General features: G+C 45.9%; 3 protein-coding genes and 1 long non-coding RNA gene across 4 annotated transcripts; 1 reads left to right on the top strand and 3 right to left on the bottom strand.

The window, feature by feature from the left end:
- The first annotated feature begins 561 nt into the window (after nt 1-561).
- Nucleotides 562-2,401, top strand: LOC120652515 (E3 ubiquitin-protein ligase SIRP1-like). Its single transcript, XM_039930370.1, has 2 exons — nt 562-1,018; nt 1,125-2,401. Exon 2 carries the CDS (start codon nt 1,171-1,173, stop codon nt 2,167-2,169), a length of 999 nt encoding a protein of 332 aa, XP_039786304.1. The 5' UTR covers nt 562-1,018; nt 1,125-1,170; the 3' UTR covers nt 2,170-2,401.
- Nucleotides 2,402-3,194: 793 nt separating this feature from the next.
- On the bottom strand, nt 3,195-6,849 carry LOC120652514 (pyruvate kinase, cytosolic isozyme-like). Its single transcript, XM_039930369.1, has 3 exons — nt 6,595-6,849; nt 4,341-4,802; nt 3,195-4,264 (listed from the first exon to the last, which is right to left on the bottom strand). The coding sequence occupies exons 1-3, from the start codon at nt 6,847-6,849 to the stop codon at nt 3,449-3,451; spliced, it is 1,533 nt and encodes a 510-aa protein (XP_039786303.1). The 3' UTR covers nt 3,195-3,448.
- Nucleotides 6,850-10,056: 3,207 nt separating this feature from the next.
- On the bottom strand, nt 10,057-14,563 carry LOC120652513. The gene is made up of 2 exons (XR_005666588.1): nt 11,088-14,563; nt 10,057-10,395 (listed from the first exon to the last, which is right to left on the bottom strand). It is a non-coding gene; the product is annotated as an uncharacterized LOC120652513 (long non-coding RNA).
- Nucleotides 14,564-19,274: 4,711 nt separating this feature from the next.
- On the bottom strand, nt 19,275-22,758 carry LOC120652512 (WUSCHEL-related homeobox 6-like). The gene is made up of 3 exons (XM_039930368.1): nt 21,815-22,758; nt 20,140-20,315; nt 19,275-19,753 (listed from the first exon to the last, which is right to left on the bottom strand). Exons 1-3 carry the CDS (start codon nt 22,551-22,553, stop codon nt 19,736-19,738), a joined length of 933 nt encoding a protein of 310 aa, XP_039786302.1. The 5' UTR covers nt 22,554-22,758; the 3' UTR covers nt 19,275-19,735.
- Nucleotides 22,759-23,556: the final 798 nt, after the last annotated feature.

Raw genomic sequence — 23,556 nt, 5'->3', positions numbered from 1 at the left:
CACTGTTGGCTGATTGCAGCGAACAGAGTGTTGTAAAGCCAAGGATTATTTCTATTTGCTGTCTCTTCTTTAACAAAAGTAGGAAGAAGGAATAGCGAATGTGAGAATGCACTACCCGTCGCATGAAAATAGCCAAAAATGCCAATGGTCATCATAAGAAAAGCATTTTTTAAAAATACATTACCAGTTGCAATAAAGATACTAACCAGTTGAGCTACACGCAATTGGCACCTGATAGCGACATATAAATCATTTCGCTTGTAATTATCATTAAAAGAATTCGGGCTAACCAAGCAATTATAATACCGTAGGTTTTGCCTCTAGCAGCATCTCGATTCATGGTGTCATTGTCGCAGCAAAAATGGTTGCCGATTCAACCCGTTCAACTAATCAAACAAAAAATGGTTGGATATCCATCACCTGTCGCAGCAACTCTCCAGTTAGCTGCTCCGATCATACGGACTAAACATCACAGAGCCCGTCTCGTATACACCAAAGAGAATTTGTACAGATCACTGTCCCCACACCATGCCCATCCCGCTCTACCCGTCTCATTCTTCGGTTTGGCCGTATTGCATCGCGCACGACTTGGATCCTTGCGGCCCGTCGCCCACGACAGCAACGTAGAACTCCACAGAAAAAAAAAGGAAAATAATCCAGGCTTCAGAGTCTCCGCAGATCGAGCTCTCCGTTGGTTGGCCAGGCGACGGCGCGGTTGATGCGAAACAAGAAGCGGCCAGGCCAATGATATGATCCCAAGGCGCGCCCACGAGTTTTACTAATACCCGGGTCGCGTCGCGTGCGGCGTCATCCTCTTGCTAGGTCGTCGCCGCTCCGGGTCCGGAACTCCGGATAAACCCGCTTTCCTTGCTGTTCTGGATCCTTCTTCTCGCTTGTTTTTACGCGGGTTGCTTGCTCTGGTCGTCTGGTTCCCTGCCCTGACCGAGGAAGCAGATTCAGGCCAGCTTGGTGATCGCGTAGAAGAAGAGGAAGCAGAGGCTCCACGATCTCTTGGCTGGTAAAGTTCTATCCATGGATCTGGGTTAGATCACCTGTTCAGTTCAGCAAGTAGAATATTGCTCTGATTTCATCAAGCTCTGATAGAATTCTGTTCTTGGGTGTAGTTCTTGATCAAGAAGGCGGAGGAACAGAGCGCAGGCAAGGGAAGGCATGGACGAGGCATACGGCGCGGCGGCTTCCAGGTACTTCTGCCACATGTGCTCGCTGATCATACGGCCCGTGCTGGGCATCGAGGAGGTCAAGTGCCCCCACTGCCACTCCGGCTTCGTGGAGGAGATGGCCGTGGACTCGCTAGGAGGCGCCGGCGGCGCGGCGATCCCAGGGCGTGCTGCCGGCGAGCCGATCGTGGACGCCCCGGAAGCCGCGTTGGAGCGCGAGGTCTCGCTCTGGGCGCCCGTGCTCATGGACTTCCTCGCCGCCTCGTCCGGCCGCCAGGGCCAGGACCACGGCCGCGGCCACGGCCTCGACGCCGGCGGCGGCGGCGGCGGAGGGGACCTCGCGGCTTTCGCGCGGCGGCAGTACCGCAACATCGCCCTCCTGCAGCTGCTCAACGCGCTCCACGAAGCAGACACCGCCGACGCGGGGCGCGAGCGGGTCGTGCTCGTCAGCCCCGCGGACGCGCGCGCCATGCTCCTGGGACAAGAGCGAGGGGACGGCGCCGCCGCCGCCGCCGCCCTGGGCCGCGGCGGGCTGACGCTCGGGGACCTGTTCCTCGGCCCCGGGCTGGACCTGCTGCTGGAGTACCTGGCCGAGACCGACCCGAGCCGACAGGGCACGCCGCCGGCCAGGAAGGAGGCCGTTGCCGCGCTGCCGACGGTCCGGGTGCGCGAGGCCTTCACCTGCCCCGTGTGCCTCGACGAGGTCGCGGCCGGCGGCGAGACGCGGGAGATGCCGTGCAAGCACCGGTTCCACGACCCCTGCATCGTGCCGTGGCTGGAGATGCACAGCTCCTGCCCCGTGTGCAGGCACCAGCTGCCAGCGGAGGAGCCGGTTGACCCGGCCGGCAGCGGCCGGCGCGCTGGCGACGAGGCCGGTGGCAACGCGCGCGGCGGCGACGGGGGAAGCGGCGGCAGGAGGCACTGGTTCTCGTGGCCTTTTGGCGGGCTGTTCTCGCAAAGATCAAACGGGAGCTCATCGTCGTCGTCTTGATGCAACGAACAGAATAAAGAAAATCTTATAGAAGCTCGTTCTTGATTTCTACTACGTGATGATTGGGTTAATATTGGCCATTGTAAAGCTGCATTTGTCCATAGGTTTATTTGCACTAGTTTTGTTCAGGTGGATGGAGATTATTGGAGAATGCATCTATCAACGCTGCCAGAGCATCTATGCAACCAAAAACTAAAATTTCTGCTCGAATATTGCTTCCTGGTGTTGTCCATCTGCCTTACTGTTGCTGAAACCACATTCCGTCAGTAAATTGTGCCAGATGGTTTCAGTGTCACAAATTCATGGGATATTTCCTTGACGTTAGGTACCACATGGCCCTGTCAGAACTTACGCGCAACAATCTCTTAACGCGTTCGATCACAACTAAAGTTTTCTGTCTGTTAGTGTCGTGTTTTTCTACGACCAACTATCTCTTAACGCGTTCGATCATAAATTCATAATCAAGTTTTCTGTTTTTTTTTAAAAAAAATTTTGTTCAGAGACTTGTTACGATAGTGTTCAGGAAATAAGGCATACTATGCCTGATTGGAAGTTCCATGTGCTCATACTCTTCTGGTCAACACGGTGTGTGTGTGTGTGACCTGGCGAAATGTAGACCGGGACAAGCTCAAGAATACCATGTCCTCCGGTGGTTGATTCGGTGCGTATATTCTTTTTCTGGTTTGTTCTCGTATGATTGGGAAGCTTCAATAGCTACATAATGGAGTTGTACGTCTCCATCATTCCATCAACTACTTGGCCTCTTCTCTATTCTCGCTAAGCTATCTTAAATGGCATGAAAGTGTCCATGGAACCCAATCCTTCACCCCTAATCATTCTTTGCAAAAACGGCAGTCATTACACAGTTGCTAAACCTGTTCAAGAAAGCCGAATTCTCAGATCGGAGCGAGTGCTCTGCTCACGACTGCGGCAATGAAATAACTGGATAAACAGAAATCGTGGCAGACACTGCCTGACAACATATTAAGAAGTAAGAACCACCGGATAGTTAGAATAACTAAAAATGACCAGATCAACAGGAAACACGACACATTAGCATATAAGTTATGTATTATTGAGTTTTCAAACGTATGCAATGCTCAGCGAACGCGTGGCGTTGTTTCCCTACAGCAAAAGACGCCATCCTTTTGGTTCCTACTAAAAAGACAACCTTCGAAGCTCAAGACAAGCGGTGAGCCAACAAAATGATTCTAGCAAAGGGTCCAATCGCAGCCTAACAAAATTTGCCCTCACGAATACCAACCCCACATCATGGACACTAATTGACTGTCAAGATCTTGATGATAGATGATGCGCCAATACGATGCAACGCGACAACTGAATCTCCAGAGTTGCATATCTTGAGCTTCTTCGCATGATCTATGGCAAAGTTGATGGCTTCCTCAGTTGCCTCGGTATCAGAAGCCTTTGAGGTAGCAGCACTCAGCATCGGGATCAGGCCCCTAACAATCATGCTGTGCCTGGCGGGGCGTTCGTCGCTGCAAGTCCAGTTGAAATTATCATCTGTCTTCATTTCTGGGACCACGGCGGATATCACTGGCATGGCTGGCCTGTACTTCGCCACAAGCCTTGCGGTTGTTCCTCCCCTGGTGAGGACCAAAATGAGTGACGCCTTGGAGATATTGGCAGTTCGAACAGCTGATGACGCCAAACTCTCCAGTGGGCTCATAGGGATTGGGGCAGCATTACTAATTAACTTGAAAATGGCTCCGTAGTCTGTATGTGACTCTGCTTGCAAGCAAATTCTAGACATTGTCTGCACTGCTAGCTCTGGATACGCCCCAGCTGCAGTCTCACCACTAAGCATCACACAATCGGTGCCATCCAGGACAGCATTGGCAACATCCGTTGCTTCTGCTCGTGTAGGGCGAGGAGATTTGATCATAGACTCCAGCATCTGGGTTGCGGTAACAACAGGCTTTCCTTGCACATTGCATTTGAAGATCATCACCTTCTGCGCATAGAATATCTTCTCAATAGGTATCTCCATTCCCAAATCCCCTCTGGCAACCATGAAAGCATCTGAGTTTGCAAGAATCTCATCAAAATTGGCAACACCTTCTTGATTCTCAACCTGAACAGAGATATCTATTGCATAAGAAAACAAACAGCAACAGGCAAACAACGAATGCAAATTCACTGGAGCATACCTTGGACATTAGTAGGATTGACTTGGCATGCTCACCAAGCACACTTCGGACCAACTGAAGATCTGATCCTTTGCGTACGAAGGACAAGGCGATCATGTCTATTTTGTTTGGTACACCCCACTTCAAGATATCCTCTTTGTCTTTTTCTGTCAATGTTGGAAGATCCACAATGACTCCAGGAAGGTTGACATTTTTTCTCTCCCCAAGGAGAGCAGAGTTCTCACAACGGCAACGAACCAAGCCTTGTGCAGGATCACATGAAAGCACAGTGAGTGTAATGGTTCCATCAGCGCAAAGTATAGTGCTCCCAGGCTTCAGGTCGACAGCAATCTTTTGGTAGCTCATAGAAATCATGTTCTCATCACCCTTTATGGAATAATCAGTGGTGATCGTAATCTCTTTGCCTTGCGTCAACTTAACAGGCTTGCCATCTTTCAAAAAGCCCGTGCGAATCTCTGGTCCCTGTACAAACAGGAAAATCATAAGGTTCAACACACAAACAACACAGTAGAAGCATTCAACTTTGGATTGCATTCCACAAGATATTCATATAGTCTCTCAGGTATATGCATGAATTCTTGCACAAATCTGTGACGAGCAGCATGCTGCAGATATTAATCCATTGGAAACTACACAAATAATGAATCACCTCTAACAATCATAAAAAATAATGCATTTTGCATCAATCCTGTAGATCAATTGAAACAGAAGGGTATATACATGGATGACATGCATGTCGTGTATTTACCATATATAAAATATGCACTACATTTACCAAGTACTAAAAATTCCAGGCCTAGATTTCTGCAATAACATTGTGTATCTCAAAATCAACATGAGTACCAGTAAAGGTAGGCAGACAGACACGGAATGTAACAGTTCAGGATTTCAGTTTATATGCATGCGACCAAATGTAACATTTAGTTCACTTTGTGGCTCTGGCTGGCAGACTGTGATATCCCAACCGTGAGATCGAGATGATCACGATACTAGGGAGGATTTCGGAGAGAAATTGGAGGGTTTAGAGAAGGAAAAGCAGAGCCCGGAGGAAGAAGAAGATAGCTGGCGAGGAAAAGTTTGTTTTCTTCATCGATGCTAGTCTCACATGTTAGCATGACAAATAGGCGGACGCAGCCACGATAACGCACGCACCAGGCTCAAGGCCCATTACAACTCACGCCAGCCCAAGGCCAAAGAGAAACAGCCCAAGCACACAGACATGTCAGCATGACACAGAAGTCAAATACTATCTAATTATTAGAGAATATTATATTACTGAAATAAACATGAAAAACAGAGAATAATGTAGGTACCGATGGTTATAAATACTAGCACATCTGACCATGATTAATATATACTGTCAATCCCCTCCATGAACTGCCTATACTAAGCGAAGAAAATCAACTACATTAACAAGGCCCATAAGTGAACTAAAAAACCCTCTGTAGAGCAGAAGAGCCAATAGTTTTCAAACTCACGGCAACTATGAGTAGTCAATTTTTTTGAAAGTTGTGTTGCCTATGGGTGCAAGAATGGTTAATATAAGTGATTTTGGTGGATATATAAGTTAGTATCAATTTGTTACGAAAGAATCAAGGTCACAATACAAAGCTACCACGTAAGAGACGTGATCAAGAGAAGTTAATTTCACATAGCCAATGACTTCGACAGCAATCTACAACGATTCAGATTCAGGGGACCAGTTTCATTGATAAGAAACACAAGCAATGGCGTCATAATGAGTATTTGTCATCTGTCATGTGAATTCCAACAAGCCACGCCACAAATGCCAACCATGTAACATATCTAATTCCCTAACAGGGGTCCACCTTGATTTACATAAACAAATTAGATGCAAACAACAAAACAAAATTTAATGTTTATTCTAAGTCCATTGAAACCATATCCCGGACATGCCCAACGAGTACTGCCCATCTGCCAATAATTAAAACCTTGGTCCCCGGCCGGCCGCCCCAGTAGCATAGTAAGTCAAATAATAAAAAAAACAAACAACACATGACATCAGCCAGAAGCTAAACTTCCAAAATCCTACTTTCGGTAGGATGGGCATTACGACAAATGGAAAAGTTTTTGCCGTTCATCTCAACTCGTTCACGCATGAGACACAACACAACATACTAATCGCAGGAACAATACACAGATCGGATCAAGCGCCTACATCGGAAACCTAAACGGTGCAGTAAAAAAAATATGGGTGGACGATATAAACGACGGCGCGCACTAGAGTCCGGACCTTGGTGTCGAGCATGACGGCGCAGAGGAGGCCGGTGAGGTCCATGGCCTTGCGGAGGTTGTCGAGGGTCTCCTGGTGGTACTCGTGGGAGCCGTGGGAGAAGTTGAAGCGCGCGACGCACATGCCGGCGCGCAGCAGGCGCGCGCACATCTCGACGGAGCGCGAGGCCGGGCCGAGGGTGCAGACGATCTTGGTCTTGGGCCGGCGCCGCCATATCTCCTCCGGCCCCGCGGCGACGCACTCCACGTCCGCCATTGCAGCGCGGCGAGGTCGGGGGTAGCCGTCTAGGGTTGTGGGCGATCGAGCGGGCGCGCGCGGTCGATCAGGTCAGGAGCGGCGCGGCGAGGGGCGGAGGAGTAGAGGCGAGGCGGATGGGTCGGAAGGGGAGCGAATATATGAAGGGTGGCCCGGGTTGCGCCCCGGACTCGTCGTGGGCTCTCTCTCCTGCAGTTCGCCTAGGTTACAACTAACCCGCGGGTATATGGCATTAATTAATTAATTACTGCTCGGAGTATACTATATATGCCAAGTATTCTGGCATGGTATTTGAATTTCGAAACCGGGGTTTTACTTTTCTTCAAGAAAGGGTTTGGTTTTCTTGTCAATGAAGAGAAAGTTCTACGTGTAGAATAAATTATGTACATTATTTCTTGTTCATGGATAGAACGTTACATATGCATTTATATTTCCTAATCAGGTAGTTCTAGCCTTCTCAGCAGATTTATGGAACTTGCTGATTTTTATGGGCGATTCAAATTGACGTCCACATGCATGCTGCAAAAATCCACTAGGCGAGGTGCATTCAACAAATATATGGTAGCCCGGTCATCGTTACGGTGTTTTATCGGATGAAAACATACGCCGCCGATGCAATATGCTCCGTTTATTAAAAACATATATATTCCGATCTAATGAAATATTTGAAGTTTTCTGCGTTTGAATGTACAAAATCAGGATGACAAGCCCTCTTCCGCAGAAGCAAAATTCATGAACGTGCCCGTGTAGCCGTGTTGATGAGCAAAATTCGTCGAGGGCTTGGCTGGTTGGGGAGGGTTTTGGTGGAAAGGAGCGATGCGTGTGCGGCGTGGCGCCTCACCCAAGGGGTCCAGTCAAACAGAAGCTGTGTCACGGCCTGGGGCCTGCCGCTGCCGCCTGCAGTTGAAGCCTGAAAAGACGCGCAGCACTGCAACCGTGCAGCGGGCGGCGAGCCAAGTGGTAGCCTTTTAGTGTTGTGTCTTGTCTCCCAACTCTCCACTCCTGTCGGGGCAGCAGTACCCGGGCCCGGCAGGTGTCCTGTTCGCCTGTTCCTTGCCGCGGCATGGATCCTGGCGCTCCGGCAGTGACGCTCCGTCGTGGTGCCGTGCTAGTGCAGCTGCATCACTCGATTCAAGAACGCTGCTGCGCCGGCGAGATCCCAGGGCTGTGTCTAGAGGTAACAAATTTGCGAAAAATAAAGCTAAAAAATATTATAGCACTTTTTGTTTGTATGTGATAAATATTGTCTTACTATGGGTTAATTAGGCTCAAAAAATTCATCTCACAATGTACATTTAAACTGTGCAATAAGTTATTTTATTTACTAACATTTAGTATTCCATACATACGTCATTTGCTATATTTAATGTTTTGATGTGATGGAAAATTTGAAAACTTTGGAGAAACTAAACACAGCGCATAAACAGATCACGCGGATCGGGAAAGAGCCCACGCGCATTCAGTTCACCTCCCAACGCAACGCAACACCCCACCTGCCGCCCGCCCACCCGCGCGCGCGCGCAGCCGCTGCCGCCGTCGCCGGTCGCTCGCTCCCCAAAAATCACGGGCCGAGGCGGCGGCCGGTTCCCACTTGTTCAGATGGGCCGGGCCGCAGGGGAGCTGCCATGTCCATGCCGGCTGGGCTGCGGCTCCGCCAGCCTTTTCCAAGCAGCCCAGCGCTCAAAGCTGCCCGTCCAGTCCGTCGTTACTAGATCTCTCCGACTCCAACTACACCATACAATAATGTCAACTCACCCATAAACATCACATGATCGAAACCTTCTCTTCTCCCGTCAAAAAAAAAAGAGTTCTTTTCCTCGAGACGAGACAAAGGGATGATCGAAACTTCCGGCACTGAAAGTGCGGAGCACCCACATATCTTTTCCTGACGAGGACAGAAACGAATATCTCCATCTCCAAAGGTCTGTTGTAATAACAACTAACAAATGCTATCAATAGTCTTCGAAGAAAACACGATGGATCATTAGCTCGTCATATCAAACAAGGAAGACACACTTAACACGATTGGCATCAATTTTCAAGTCATCCCCTTCTCCCAGCATCCAGCCACAACCAGGAGTGACTGGTTGGGTTTATAACTTTACATAGCAACCAACGAGCACTCTGCACTCAGCAACTGAGCAAAGCACTCTCTTACTCACAGTACCAAACTACCAACAGTGTACCCTCGCCACGGTTCACACGTGCTCTTCCTGACGGCGCCCCGCTCTGCTCTCGCGCGGAGCACAACCAGGCCACGGAGCACAAAGAATCAAGCAGGCGAGGTCGACACAGGCGGGCGATATATTCCTTCTCATCTCTGGCCCCGGAAGAAGAAGAAGAAGAAAAAAAGCGCGGGATTCCCCAGCTCCAGCTCTGTCAACAACGCTTTTCGTTATTCCCCTTCCCTGACGCGGGATCGCGTGCCCGCGCCCGCCCGCCCGCCGGCCGGCCTGCGAAAACGATAACTGTCAAGAGGGCTTTACAGAGAGAGCGGGGGCATACGATTCCGAGCACTTAGCAAGCAACAGCAGAATGCAATGCAATCCCCGCGCAAAGATAAAGCCCCAAAAGCTACGGCCAGAAAGAGCTTATTCCATGTTCTAATGCGGCAGGCGGCCTGGGTTTTATGCTCCTGATGACCGGCCATCATTCAACACAACCCCCCGGCCAATGCTCGTGGAATCATGCGTGGAGCGGGCTCGGCTTGGTGCGACGGAAATGCACCAGCATGCCTCGCTTGAACAGGAATGGGGGCACAGGTATCATGTCAGTAGGATGGGGGATTTTTTTTATCCTAATGGATGGAACAAGGGGAACTGGTGACCTATAAGTGCAGGGATTCCCTGAAACAACTTGGGAAAGGACTGGCCGATCCACCAAATGGCAACAAGCAAGCCTCGCAAAATAGTATTGCTTGGACCACTCGTACCAGTTGCTCTGGAAAGATTATGCCTGTCAAGTTTTTATTTTTTTATTTTTGCAAAGCCTGAGAGGATCTGAATGCAATGTATTTGATTTACCACGGCCAGATTTGATTTCTGAGGTACAAGGTGGCACATCTTGCGTTTGCGACTTAAGATAACCAGAACAAATGGAATCAGGCCAAAATTAACCGAACCATTCCCTTAAAAGGAAAACCTGGACTACAGAGAATCAACAGGAAGGGGCACTTACAGGCCGAAAATTATAGCACCTACCAAGTAATAGACAAAAATACTCTATATAAGACAATGATAAGCACCACTTATTCGGCTATTCCAGATGACTGGACTTCATGTCAGTTAGAGCTTAAAGGTATCACAATGAACCTGAGACAGTCCTTTGAAGCATGGAAGACGAATAAACAAGAATAACCATATCGGTTTGGATAGGGCGCGCTTACAAAGCAAAAGCAACAAAGAGCAGTGAAATAAAGGAACTAACCGTCATTTTTAAGCCCCTACTTTCTGCGTCTTATGTAGAACAGGTAGCAACCAAACTCAGAGGACTCCTCCATACAGATGCACAGCCCCGTTAGATTCGCCTATCCACTTTTCCTTTTCCCTGATAGCCGAACAAGTACAAAACTTACATGAGGAGACAAAAGGGAATCATATGCTTATTCCAATATACCATGCTTTGCTTTTGTGCAGTCCCAAGGAAAGCATCACTAATGGAATGAGTTCCTTTCACTTTATTTATATGCAAAACTTTATTGAATTCTTCTTCTGGATGCATCTGGTCAAAAAGAAATTTAAACTTTGCTCTCGTATGAATGGTAAAAAATATTATCTAATCGACTATATACCATGCTTGACACTGAACGCATACATTGGCAACAGCATCTGTGGTTGCGAAACATACAGAATCCTAATCAATGCCGACTATGCACAGATGTTTCCCTTTGATTTCATAAAACAAGTGTAGTGGAGAGCGGAATTAATTCTTAACGTGTAAGATATAAGATATAGTCCAAGAATATAGCAGCCCTACAAGCTCAAAGACAGCTTATAAACAACATCTCAAAAGTTCTTCCTGAGAACAAGGTTCCACATTTATCTGCAAGAAGAATAAACTTAACAAATATTTGTATGCCTGTAACCCCCTCCCTCCCTTTGTGCCAGTTAAAAAAATATCAACCATATTTGTTAGTGTTGGAATCAGAATGCAAATGTGTTCACAGAATTGACAAATAAAAAGATTGATGCGCATAGGGTCCACAGGTACCTTAAGGAATAAGGATAATATATCTATACCTCTTTTCAGTTGCTGCGAAGATTGGGTCAGGCTTGAGTGTTTGTTCCAACTATTCGAAATTCGCTCCTCACTTGCCTTCCTTATAAAACCAGACTCTGCATAACATCTTGGCATGACATGAGTAGTCCTAGTTTGTTAGAGCAGACTCCGAAAGAATATAGCTCCATTGTGCGATAAACACCCCTCAGTTCACCAAAAACAAAGGCTCATAAACTGCAAGAGTCGGTTCCAATCAGGATTCTGGAGTCTGCAACGAGATATCAGTACAAAACGGAACTGAAGAGGTATGAGATGTGCCATGTGTGTGCTATTCGGTTTGCTCAAACAAAGGGGGGAAAAGGAAGAAATCTCTTCCTGTAGGCCCTAACCTTAAGGCGGCAATATCTTCATTGCAGATGTATCATCATCAACAACAGCTCCACAGCCACAGCCATTTCCTGTCTTCTAGGCAGACATTCCCTCCAGAAAGGCACTTACTTCTGCAAGGAGGGAGTATTCCAGCAGAGCCAGGGCTTGTGCTTTCGACTGACGCTAAGCCTAGGTTAAAATGGACACCTGAACTACATGAGCGCTTTGTGGATGCGGTAAATCAACTTGGTGGACCTGATAGTAAGTACATGCTTAAACCCTCTACCTATCATACAAGTTAACACAAGGAAGATTGCCATCTAAGTTCTGTAATAATATGCAGAAGCCACACCGAAGACAATCATGAGACTTATGGGTGTCCCTGGACTAACACTATATCACCTTAAGAGTCATCTTCAGGTAGACATGGAATTCCTAGTATAGTGTATTCCCTTGTACATGCCTTGTGACAAGAAACTAAGTTGATTTGTCTCTTACTAGAAATACAGACTAAGCAAAAATGTTCATGCTAAAGCTAATGGTGGAAATGCAAAAAATGGTAAGCATAACATTCTCAGATTACCTAGCAGTTATCAGCCTCCTATTAAGCTTAATACTGACCGTCTTTTCTGCTCTTCAGTGGTTGGCTACACCATGGCAATGGAGAAGCCACCTGAAGGAAATGGATCGCCAGCTAGCCACCTAAACCTTGGCACCCAGACAAACAAGTAAGATATGAATAAATGTTTGCTTCAGCATGTTGGCAGAAGATAACATGGCTTTGCATTTTATCAGATCTGTGCACATAGGTGAAGCCCTTCAGATGCAAATTGAAGTACAGCGCCGACTGCATGAGCAACTAGAGGTACAGAAGCAGAAGAAAATCAATCACATCACCAGCTAAATTACCACCTCTACATTCCTTGCAAATATATAACACAGTTTGTTAGCTGATGCATCAGTTGGAGATATATAGAGTAGAACACTAGAGTAGGTTGTGCGGCAAAACATTTAGCAAAACAGACTCAACACTAGATTTACTGCGATTAGTGTTCTAGTATGTAATTAAAATTGGAGCTATCGGAAAATTGTTATGGAAAACCATATTTTTATTCTTTCCATGTATCCAAAACCAGATTTTAAGTATATACTAGGACCCCGAAACCAGATTTTACGTACATACTAGCACCCAAATAAGAAAATATACATAGCTTAATCACCATTTAGTAAACTTCAGGGACATTCAAGTCATGTATAATTGCATATATCAAAAAAAACTACGCCACGATCACCATCCATTAAGAAAAATATTATTTTAGTGTGTCACCTCAATTCTTTTAGCCAAGAACTAATTTCATCTATTTTCTATATTTCTAAAACATCTATGGGAAAAAAGTGTATGGGATGTTTGCATAAATATAGCTCCAGAGCGTCCACAAAGTTTGTCCTGCACATGATGAATTAGCTCCTTTATCTTGTCATGGTCGTCTAGGGTCTAAGGAGATATAGTATTGTTCAGAAAAACTAACCAATTATGAATTATTCTTTCCATGTATCAAGCTATTGGAAAATTGGAGCCCATGCCCCATTGTGCTGCTTGTACATAACTTGTTATGGAAAATGATGCATATGTCTAGTAGGAGTTTGTCATTAAGTTCAAGTACTGATAACGTGACACCTCACACTTAATGATATCTTTCAACAGGTACAAAGACATTTACAACTCCGCATTGAAGCACAAGGGAAGTACCTACAATCTGTGCTAGAAAAGGCACAGGATACACTTGCAAAGCAGAATACAGGGTCAGTTGGCCTAGAAACTGCGAAGATGCAACTGTCAGAATTAGTCTCAAAGGTATCGACAGAATGCCTCCAGCATACATTTACAGGTTTTGAGATGGAAGGTTCACAAATGGCACAAGGGCACACCATGCAACTTGGTGACGGGTCAGTTGACAGCTGCTTAACTGCTTGTGATGGCTCACAAAAGGATCAAGATATCTTATCAATCAGCCTTTCTGCTCACAGAGGAAAGGAGATTGGAGGCATGGGCTTTGATATACAAGCAAAAGAAAGAGGAAGTGAGGATTTGTTTCTTGACAAGCTAAGCAGGACACCTCCAAGTCACCAAGAGAGGCGTGAGAGAGACAGTTTTATTATGGCAGCAAAGTTGGACCTGAATATCAATGACACAAATGATGGGCCTCAGAACTGCAAGAAATTTGACTTGAATGGATTCAATTGGACCTAACAACAGTTAGCAAAAGAACTTGAGGATTGTACTTTGTACCTGACTTGCTTCATCAAGAGTGAGGAGCAGATAAGCTTTGGCTCTCTCTGCCAAGCTAGTAGCAAGGGGAGGAAGTGAAATCGAATGAGTTCTTCTTCCAAAGATCAGCGGCATTGATGTATCCTCCATGGCAGGATGTAGGTGACACTAGGACCAACGGTGCTCTCGGCCATCATTACTCAGTGAAATAAGCGCTAAGTTAACAATAAGTAGGGCATGTAGGTTATTAGTGTATGGAAGAATTCGGGTTTCTCCTCATATTCCTTATTGTGACTCTGTACCAACACAGAAATACACCAATTTTTGTTGCAAAACCGTATCACTCATTAGCATTGGTGCACTGGATCTACAAGAATTACCATACTTCGCCTCGCCCTTCCTGTTGCATCGAGCAAAGAGTTGAGATCCCGTAACACAGCACCTACTACATCTTCCTGCTGGGATCATGCAGTGGGTTTCAGGAGGTTTACGAAGTGGCAAATCGGATAGGTCAGCCCCGAATGCACAAATCCAGGAGGTGATCGGGGTTATCGACAAAACGGCAACCCCGATTAAACGGAAGCGAAGAATCCAGCAGCCGCAAGGCCAAATAACTCGTACCTAACCTCCAGATCGATGTGGGCGGTCTTGCGGAAGCGGAAGGACCTTCCCTACTGAAAATCGCCGCCTCTTCCCCTCTATGAAGCTCAGCGCCAATCTGGCCGACTTGGAGAAGGGGAGCAAGCATCGGGGATTCCGCTCCATTTGACCATTTAAGGTTTCGGGAGATGGTTTTGCCTACTCTCGGTAATTTTGTCAAATTTTATTTGAAAGGTTGCTAATTTGCAACGGAATAATGACATTTTTTTAGAGGGAATAATGATCTAATTTTTTGTTTTGAGAGGGAATAATGATCAGATAGTGATAGGGTTCGGTTTCTTCTTGGGCTGGGCTGCTGGAAGTTCCTGCGCGTGCAGCCCATGTAGTCGAAAATTGTAGCACGGCAGCCCATGAAACTATCACTGCCTGCCCGCCCAGAGAGGAGATGCGGACATGCGGCCGTGTCGGCCGCGACTATGCATCACTTCGGGTGATGGTTTCACAACATCACCTGAAGGGCTCCAACAATAATTATCTTGCAGAGTATTGATTTGGGCCGGTCCATTAGATAGTTTAACTGTTGCGATGGGCATATTGCCAGCTAATCAAAGGATACATCCATGCAGGAAAAAATACGATGCTCAGGTCAGCCACATGCACACAGATTTGGGAAATAAAAAAAAGCTATAAATATTCAACCGAACATCTATATTAAATTTGGATTTCATCATTATCTTTTTCATGACAAGATCTTTTTCATTATCTATATTTGCACAATATTTTAAAAAAATCATTTTCTTTAATACTAAATAATTAGTTTCGAATACTGGGAACAGATAATTTAACAACACGAACAAATAATTATTTTTACGAACAAATTTTTTTACATATAACGAACAAATAATAATATAGAATGAACAAAATATTAAACATCACGAACAAATGAGCTAACATGGCAGAATAATTTAATCTATAGAGTGAACAAATAAATTATACGCCTCGAACTTTTATATTATGACAGAGAGTAATAGAAACATATCAAAGAAATATAAGAAGAATAGGTAAAAAGAATGGAATAAAATCAAAGAAAGAAAATATAGAATAGAATAAGAATACACGAGAAGAAAAAAGTAAAAACTAGTTTAAAAGGAAAAAGATAAATTAAGATAAGAATACAAAAGGAAAATAAGTATAAATAAATGGAGAAAAAGACATAATTTTTATAAATGTAGGTTTAGAATAAAATAATAGAATGAGAAAAAGAAAATAACGATGGAAACAAAATTTTACATAAAAATCTAGTGGTATGAATATATAGTACAAAGAGTAGTACTGTCTCTCTGCCATCCTAGCTACTCACTAATCCGCTAGCAGAAACATTAGGAAGCAAATCCCGTAGCCATTCTAGCTACTCACTAATCCGCTAGCAGAAACATTAGGAAGCAAATTCCGTAGCAACCTAGCAGGTTGTATTGGACCCACAACGTTAGTAACAAAAATCCCATCATCCAGCACCACATGAGCTACTGTGTTCAACTAAAAGAAGTTAATATACAAAGGAAAAAGAAAAGAAAAATAAAATAGAAAGAAAAAAGAAAAAAAGAAAAATTAGAACCCAAAAGAAATAGACGAAAGAAAAGAAAAACAGTAATAAAAAGATGCACCTCAGTTTTTGGGTAGCAAACACCATGTGTGTTAATCACGCGGTCAGCGGCCACATGTTGCTGCGGTTAATAGGTCGCTAGTTGCATATTGTCTAGCTCACGTATGTAGTCACGATAGGCAGCCCAGTTAGTATGTCAGAACTATAATTTCTATGTTGGATCGATTCGCTCCACTGAGACTACTTTGCTTTTTCAGGTGATGGATACAAAATTTGTAGCACTAGGGATGCATAGTCTTTCCGGGCCGTGTCACGCAAAGTCAGACAGTGAAGGATTCGGGCTGCCTAACTCTGCACTCTCGCTTGTCCTTCACAAGATAACCTGACGCTTCTCAATTTCCCCCCCCAGCACTACCTGCATAGAGTAATCCTACATGCTTGACTAGGGCTCGCATCGTGATTAAGTCCGTACGTCAGCGCTGCTCTTATCTCAGTTCCGTCGCCCTGCCACTTTTCTATCAGCATCTCTTTTTATCCGCTGCTTTTCTGAATGCTGAAGTCGTAAAGTTGCCTTTATGATTCACCAACAATATTATACGTGGCACTTACTTCGTCCTAAAACATAGATAAGTTTAGATTTTTTTTCTGAAGTCAATCTTTTAAACTTGGTAAGCAAGTTGATTCTTGAACAAGCTTAAACACGTACACGGTTATACTACTACTGCTCCGGTATTGTGCATATTTTTTTTTCGCGAACGTGCCGGAGCGCGCATTTTATTAAGAGAAAGAAAATTACGACACAAATACGAGAGAACTCTCGTAGCGCAGAGTTATAATACCACCAAGCATGTTGCAAACAACCAAAATGGACTGAGATAACAAAACAGAAAAGAAAGGAAACCACCCAACCTAACGAACCCAAACTTCAACGAGACAACCGAAGCATTCATTATTCCTGCTGAATAGAGACCTTGTGACCATATATAGAGATTACTAACGACCAAGGTACAGCAGTAGTGGCAAAACATCCATCCATAACCAGGGTTAACCAAACCGGTGGGAACCGGTCCGGTTTGACCGGTTACCGGCCAAACCGGTCCGGGCCGGTTCCGGTTTCGGCCGGTACCCAACCGGCCAAAATTCAAAATTTAAATTCAAAAAATGAAAAATTCCCAAAAAAATTCTTAAAAATACTTCAAGGTGCGATGAATCTAATGGTGTCAAATTTTCTAAAAAATTCGTTCATTTAGTATAGTTTGCGGGGATTTAAAGTTAAATCAAAAAAGAAAAAGAAAAAATGGGCCGGCCCATTAAGACCCACCGGTCAAACCGGTCAAACCGGCCGGTAAACCGGTCGGTAAACCGGTAAAACCGGCCGGTAAACCGGTTGCACGGGAGCTTTTTAATTTGGATTTGAATTCAAACCGGTCAAACCGACCGGTAAACCGATCAAACCGGCCGGTAAACCGGTCGGAACCGGTTGCACGGGAGCTTTTGAATTTGGATTTGAATTCAACCGGTTTCTACCAGTAACCGGTCAAACCGGTCCGGTAAACCACTACCGGGGGGCGGCGGTTTCACCGGATCGGTCGGGAAAAAAAACCTGTACATAACACTACTCAGCATGGCAGTAGTACTGTGCGTATCGCCGCTGGATGCGCAAATTACGTGTTGGACGGGTCACAGTACGCCGTTCCCCACGTTTAGTTTAGGCAGGGGCGGAGAACTTGCTGCAGCTATCGAGGTACTGGACGAGCGTTTACTGAATGGTCTTCGATCGGTCCCAAGTCTCGACGCACGGAACAGATCATCAGCGAGTATATAGTCTTAAATAATTTGACTCGCACGCAGCGCCCGAGCACAGATATAGGGCGTGTTTGGATACAGGGATAGAGCTATTTTTAGCCTAAAATAATTTAAAATAGCCCAAAATTCCCAAACATGAGGGCTAGTTTTTGGCTATTTGCAAATAACCCACCTCAAAAAACTATCTCACCCAAAGGGTGATTATTTGGGCTATTTCAAGTGGAGCCCACCATAGCAAGAGAGGTAATAGAACTCCAATAATTAGGAAAAGATGCTTTAAAGGCTAAATAGCTCTTGGATCCAAACATGTCAAGGGCTATTTTATTGAAGGACTATTTTGTTGAGCTAATTAGCTCTAGCCCAAATAGCTTTAGCCTTTGGATCCAAACACGGCCATAGATGGCGCCTTTTGTCTGGGGTGACGCCAAACTTTGTTTGGTGAGACGGGGGAAGAAGGAATGGAACGCGCCGATCATATCGCTCGCTCGATCGGGACGTGCCAGCAGACGAGGACACCCGCCGACATCTTCCCAGCTGCTGCTCTTGTCGCCAACAAACAAATAACCCGTCGCGTCGCTGGCCGACGACGTCCACAGATCAGACCGATCAGACGTCCACACGGTTTAGGCCCTGACTGATCAACCACGGCATGCACCTAGTCGATCGATCGCAGCAGGATCGCATATTAGTGCTAGCTACAGGATCCAAGGCTCCAAGTAAACCGTGTGAATCGTTCAAAAAAAAAGTAAACCGTGTGCTAGCTTAGCTTGTGCCGGGGCGCCCCCCAAAAGCACCGTGTAAGAATGGGCGCTTTTCGGGGAAGATGACGAGGGAGCGACGCGCTTTTCTCCCGGATAGGCTACATGGGGCGGTGGGGGGCAGGTGCCGCCTGCCGGCGTCGGGGCCGGCCGGCTGCAGGCGCGCTCGACACGTCCGTGCCCGCCCGGTACAGCTAAGCTAGCGCCGCCGAGCCCCAGCAGGCAGCACGAGCGACTGAGCGGCCGCCCGGCCATTATATTCTTCTTGCTTTGCTTTGCTTTGTTTTGCAAGAAGAGAGCGAGCAATGTTCAATGCACCCTTTGCTAGCTGTTATACATGGCGCTGTACATGTCTGATCTGGTGTTATATATGGGTCGTGCAGTACTACTACTACTACATGCGACGAACGAATCGGCCGTGCGCAGCGGCACGATGTGTATTTGTCTCCTGCATGCATTGCATGTGGGCTCATGTGCAATGGGCATGTGCGTGGCGCCACATTTCGACACCTAGAAGCCGAGCGACTTTTCAAGATCGGGAGATGCTAATTAAAATAATGGTACGGTGGTGGAAAGAACACTCTTCTACTTCGACAATAATGCAAAGTGGCCATGGAAATTTTATTTCCAAATGGTTTTGAACAATCGACGCAATATATATATATAATGATCAATATATATAGGTACCATGCTGAAAGAAGAACGCAAGTTCATGATCCGTCTGAAATTTGTTTCCTCATCAGATCAAGCCCATCAGCTCACATACACGAGGAAATTAAATCCACAAAGAAGACAAACGGAGTAGTACAAATAAGACCATATTTTAGACCTCCATTTAGCCTTACATTAAGGACAGACATTCCAAGCGCGTCCAGCCGACATATGTAGTAGCATTACATCGCAATTATAAATTGTAAACCAGTACAAAGTCCGGCTAAAAAGAATACATAGATATAGCTCTTCTGCCTAGGAGATTCATGCATGCATCATGCACATTCATTTTGTAATTCATAATCCAATTGAGAAAATCAATGTACCGCCCACGCTTTTAATTCTTCATATGTTCGTTCTAAGGATTTCTTGAGGTGCAATATACATATATATGTGTTTCTTGGTACTAGCTAGCAGCTTCTCTTCTCGATGGACGATATGGATTGCAAAAGTCCCGTCCTGACTGATTAAGAACTGCATCCCATCCGATCCCATGAATATTGAGTAGAGAGACTGTTCCACAAACCTATCAGCTACGACATGGGGGCAGTTTTAAGTCGGCCTTGCCACCTGTGTGGATCAAAAAACAAAATAATTGTTGTCAGATAATCATACAAGTACTTGAGCAAAACAATGATGTATGGGTGAGTGAGCGTCTGAGTTAGTGTGCACCGTGTTTCGAAGAAATAAAGTACATGAGCAAATGAGTATGCATGGCTAGAAGAAGAAGAAGAAGAAGAAGAAGAAACTGTAGTCATATGGAGATGAATTTCAACCACATCTCATACATAGTACATATATATGCTTGCATGCATATGCATGTATACGTAAGCTAATAACATGCATCTATAATCAGAGGGCCGGCTTGAGTGGATAAAATCTAAAGCATATCTGGTTATTAGATGATGATGATGATGAGATAGATAGATATGAGACCTGATTATATGGAGGCTTACCAAGAAATAGCTTTCGCCCATCTGCAAGCTCTGCGTTAGAATTCCATAGTCGTTGACGGGGAGGAGGGCCCCCGTGGAGTGGACGAGCATCACGTCCTGGCCGAACATGGCTCGCAAGTCTATTGGACCCCGGGGAACCTCCTTTGGCACTCCGTTGATGAACACCGTGATCGTCGCTGGAATTAGCAGCCAATCCACCAATCAATCAGCAGCCAGAGTTAGTTTAGAATCCACTCAAAAGAATTATATACTCCTATGTACCAGCATCTCAGAATTGATATCTAGCCGCTCTCATTGACGGAAGTATTAAAAAAATGGATGTGCGGAGGCCAAACGAACTTCTAAATTTGAGAAGATTAAAAATGCCATTTGGTCGTTGACGATATATGTAACACATTCTATCTCCTCACGTTTATTAGGGCCTGCTTTTATGAGCATGCTAAGTCAGATCATTTTGGGTACAAGTGTTCATTATTCTCCTGAGAGGAACAAAAGGCTATATTTAGCATGCATGAAAAATAGGTCAGTTGCATGCGTGCTTGGATCACGGCACCATTAGCTGTATAGCATATCGTTCCATGTCTTAACCTAGCTGGAAAAGTAATCCTAACTTGTGCTAACTGATTATACTGTAGATTTACGTAGGGTAGATTAAGCTGTCGTTCTATCTAGGGTTATAAATAAAGCATATATATGGTTCCTGACGCTTTATGGCTGGAAATTGTAATGTGCCAGCTGATTATTTCAGCCCTGATTATTTTGGCAGTATATGAATATGTATATAGTTGGATCGTACTCTAAAAGCTTATTAGTTCCGAATCCATGCATGTGTCGCATGGAGTGAGGGTTAAGTAGATTGAATTGAAAAGTAAAAATAATTTAAGTAGAGGTTGATGCATGCATGCTTGTATGTTCGGTACATGACTGCTAGTGTTCAGGTTTAGTTTTATTTCTAGTTACAGTTGTAATTTGAAAAGCATATATATCACCGGTACCCATACCAGTCAAGATGATCAATTTAATTTCTGAAAAGAAAAGAACAATCACGTATTTATGCATACTACACAACATGTAGTGTATCATGTGGTATGATCTTATGCAACGCCGGTAGACTGGGAGACGAGGGCCTCGTTCGGCTGGCTGGCTGGTGGCTGAGCTGATTTGGCGTGAGAGAAAAATACTGCTGGCTGGCTGGTTGGCTGAGCTGATTTGGCGTGAGAGGAAAACACTGTTGCTGCTGGCTGAACCAGCCAGCCGAACAAGGCGGAGGTGAACAATACTGAAGAACTAGAGAACAAGAACCGATGCAATAAGCTGCCGGAGTAATAATAGGGAAGACCAACATATATAGAGTATGCGTCCAAAAGATCCAAGCTAGATCTCCTCGAACTCTGCATCATTTCATTACTATACTTAACTTCAATACCAACGAACAAAATTGTAAAATTAAGTTCCTTAATTCAGTTATTGATTCCTATGCGCTGCAGCAAAAACCGCACATGAACCATGACGCTACCAAATTGGAGACTTTTGGATGAAAACGAGACAATAATAATAATAAATTAAGAAATTCTTCACCTTGAGAAACACATGCATGAAATAGACGAACCAACCGATCCAAAGATTCGAAGGCAAGAACAATTGAGCTGGATCAGTGTGCAGTAGTAGTACTGACCTGCAGGTGATTGGCATGAGTAATACTGTTGATGCTGGTGCCCGGCGGGGCTCGGCGCCACGGAGGACGAGGCGACCGGGCTCTCCGCGAACCCCATCTGCCGCGAGATGGCGAAGAGATCGTCGTTGCCACCGCCGCCGCTGTCCACGTCGCCCATCAGCCCGGACGCCAGCGGCGACGAAGCGCCGCACGACGCCTGCAAGTACCCAGCTCCGGTGCCGGGCACCCCCGGGCCGAGCGCGAACAGCCCCAGCGACGAGCCGCCACCCGTGCTTCCCGACGACGAGGAGGAGCTCGCCTGCTGCTCGTACTGGCAGATGCTGGCGCTCCCACCCATGGCCAAGGGGTATTGTACGGCGCCGGAGGGAAGGCCGACGATGGGGCTAGCCACCGGAGAGCTCTGGGCCGCGGAGGAGGCGGCTGCCGCCGCGGCCGTGGCCGCGGCCTGCATCTGGCGCTGGCGACGCCGCGAGCGGGAGCGGCGGTTCTGGAACCAGTAGAAGACGTTGGCGTCGCCGACGGCGCCGAAGCGCTCGAGCAGCTTGCGGATGCGGACGGTCTCGTCCTTGGGCGGGTTGACCATGCCGCTGTTGAAGATGGACTCGAGGATCAGTATCTGCTCCGGCTTCGGCGTCCACCGCGACCGCACCGGCTCCCCGGTGCCCCGCCCCCCGCTGCCGCGCTCCTCCGGGCTGCCGCCCGACGACTGCCTGTCGGGGCTATTGCTGCTCCCCTCCATCGATCGATCGAACTGGTTAGGCGGAGGAGAACGTTGGTTGATCGATTGGAATTTTTGGGTCTGGAAGGATGTGGGTGTGCGCGACACACGACTAGCACACACACTACGTGTGAAGGGCAGTAGGTTCGTACTTGGAGAGAGAGAGAGAGAGAGAGAGAGAGAGAGAGAGAGAGAGAGAAGTGGCTAGCTTGAGGCGCCCAATTTAGGAGACAACCACACTTGCGCACTCATGTCTTTGTTGAGGGGCTGTACTTATAGGAGGGGCAGCCGGGCAGGCTAGATAGGGAAGAATGTCCCGGAGAAGTTACTCTACAGTACTAGAGCCTATCTACTGTGGAGAGTGGCGCAGGACTTTTTTTTTTACTGCAAGGTTGTCTTTGTAAAAGAAAAAGGTCCAAATGTTCGTTGCTAGTGTTGGCTACTGTGGGAGAACTGGAGAAGAAGCTCTTTGCCTGTGTTGGTTAGGTGCCAGCAGCTTAATGAATTATTCATCCCTACTTGTCTGGTGTGTGTTGCCCAGTAGTCAAACACTGTGCATGTATTTTTTTTTACTAAGAAATTAGAAATAGTGAGTAACATTTGACATTCTCACATTCCTATCTCAGGAAAGATCACTAGGTGCGTGGACACTTTGGGAGGTGAATAATTATGTACTATGAACATTCCATGTGAAGCTTTCTTGATGTTGTATTGTTATGGAAATTCCTTTCTTTTGCCAGGGTAACTGGTGGAGAACCCACTGGCATGTCTGCTGCAGATAGATACTACTCATATATAATTGCATAAATCGATCTATGTAGCTTGATGGAACTAGTGCTAATTGTGCTATAAGCTAGAGTACTTGTGAGGTGATATATAATTGGATTAGACCTATAGTTTAGGAAAGACCAGGAGAGAGTAGGTGGCATGATGACTAAGATGCCCATTGATTACTATTGGCTGGTTTTATGGGATAGTGCAATGTTTCTAGTGATAGCAACATATAATGTCAGGATGAAGGGAA

The sequence above is a fragment of the Panicum virgatum genome, chromosome 9K (assembly GCF_016808335.1).
Source record: "Panicum virgatum strain AP13 chromosome 9K, P.virgatum_v5, whole genome shotgun sequence".
NCBI lineage: Eukaryota > Viridiplantae > Streptophyta > Magnoliopsida > Poales > Poaceae > Panicum > Panicum virgatum.
Note: the sequence above shows the minus strand (reverse complement) of the source record. Positions and strands in the feature narration are given on the sequence as shown.

Coding starts and splice junctions, on each gene's coding strand:
- LOC120652512 (XM_039930368.1), bottom strand. CDS start 22,553: ATGGAGGGGAGCAGCAATAGCCCCGACAGGCAGTCGTCGGGCGGCAGC. Junction 20,316..21,814: donor CTCATGCCAATCACCTGCAG/GTCAGTACTACT, acceptor TGCTAATTCCAG/CGACGATCACGGTGTTCATC.
- LOC120652515 (XM_039930370.1), top strand. CDS start 1,171: ATGGACGAGGCATACGGCGCGGCGGCTTCCAGGTACTTCTGCCACATG.
- LOC120652514 (XM_039930369.1), bottom strand. CDS start 6,849: ATGGCGGACGTGGAGTGCGTCGCCGCGGGGCCGGAGGAGATATGGCGG. Junction 4,803..6,594: donor CCGTCATGCTCGACACCAAG/GTCCGGACTCTA, acceptor CTGTTTGTACAG/GGACCAGAGATTCGCACGGG. Junction 4,265..4,340: donor CAATCCTACTAATGTCCAAG/GTATGCTCCAGT, acceptor ATCTCTGTTCAG/GTTGAGAATCAAGAAGGTGT.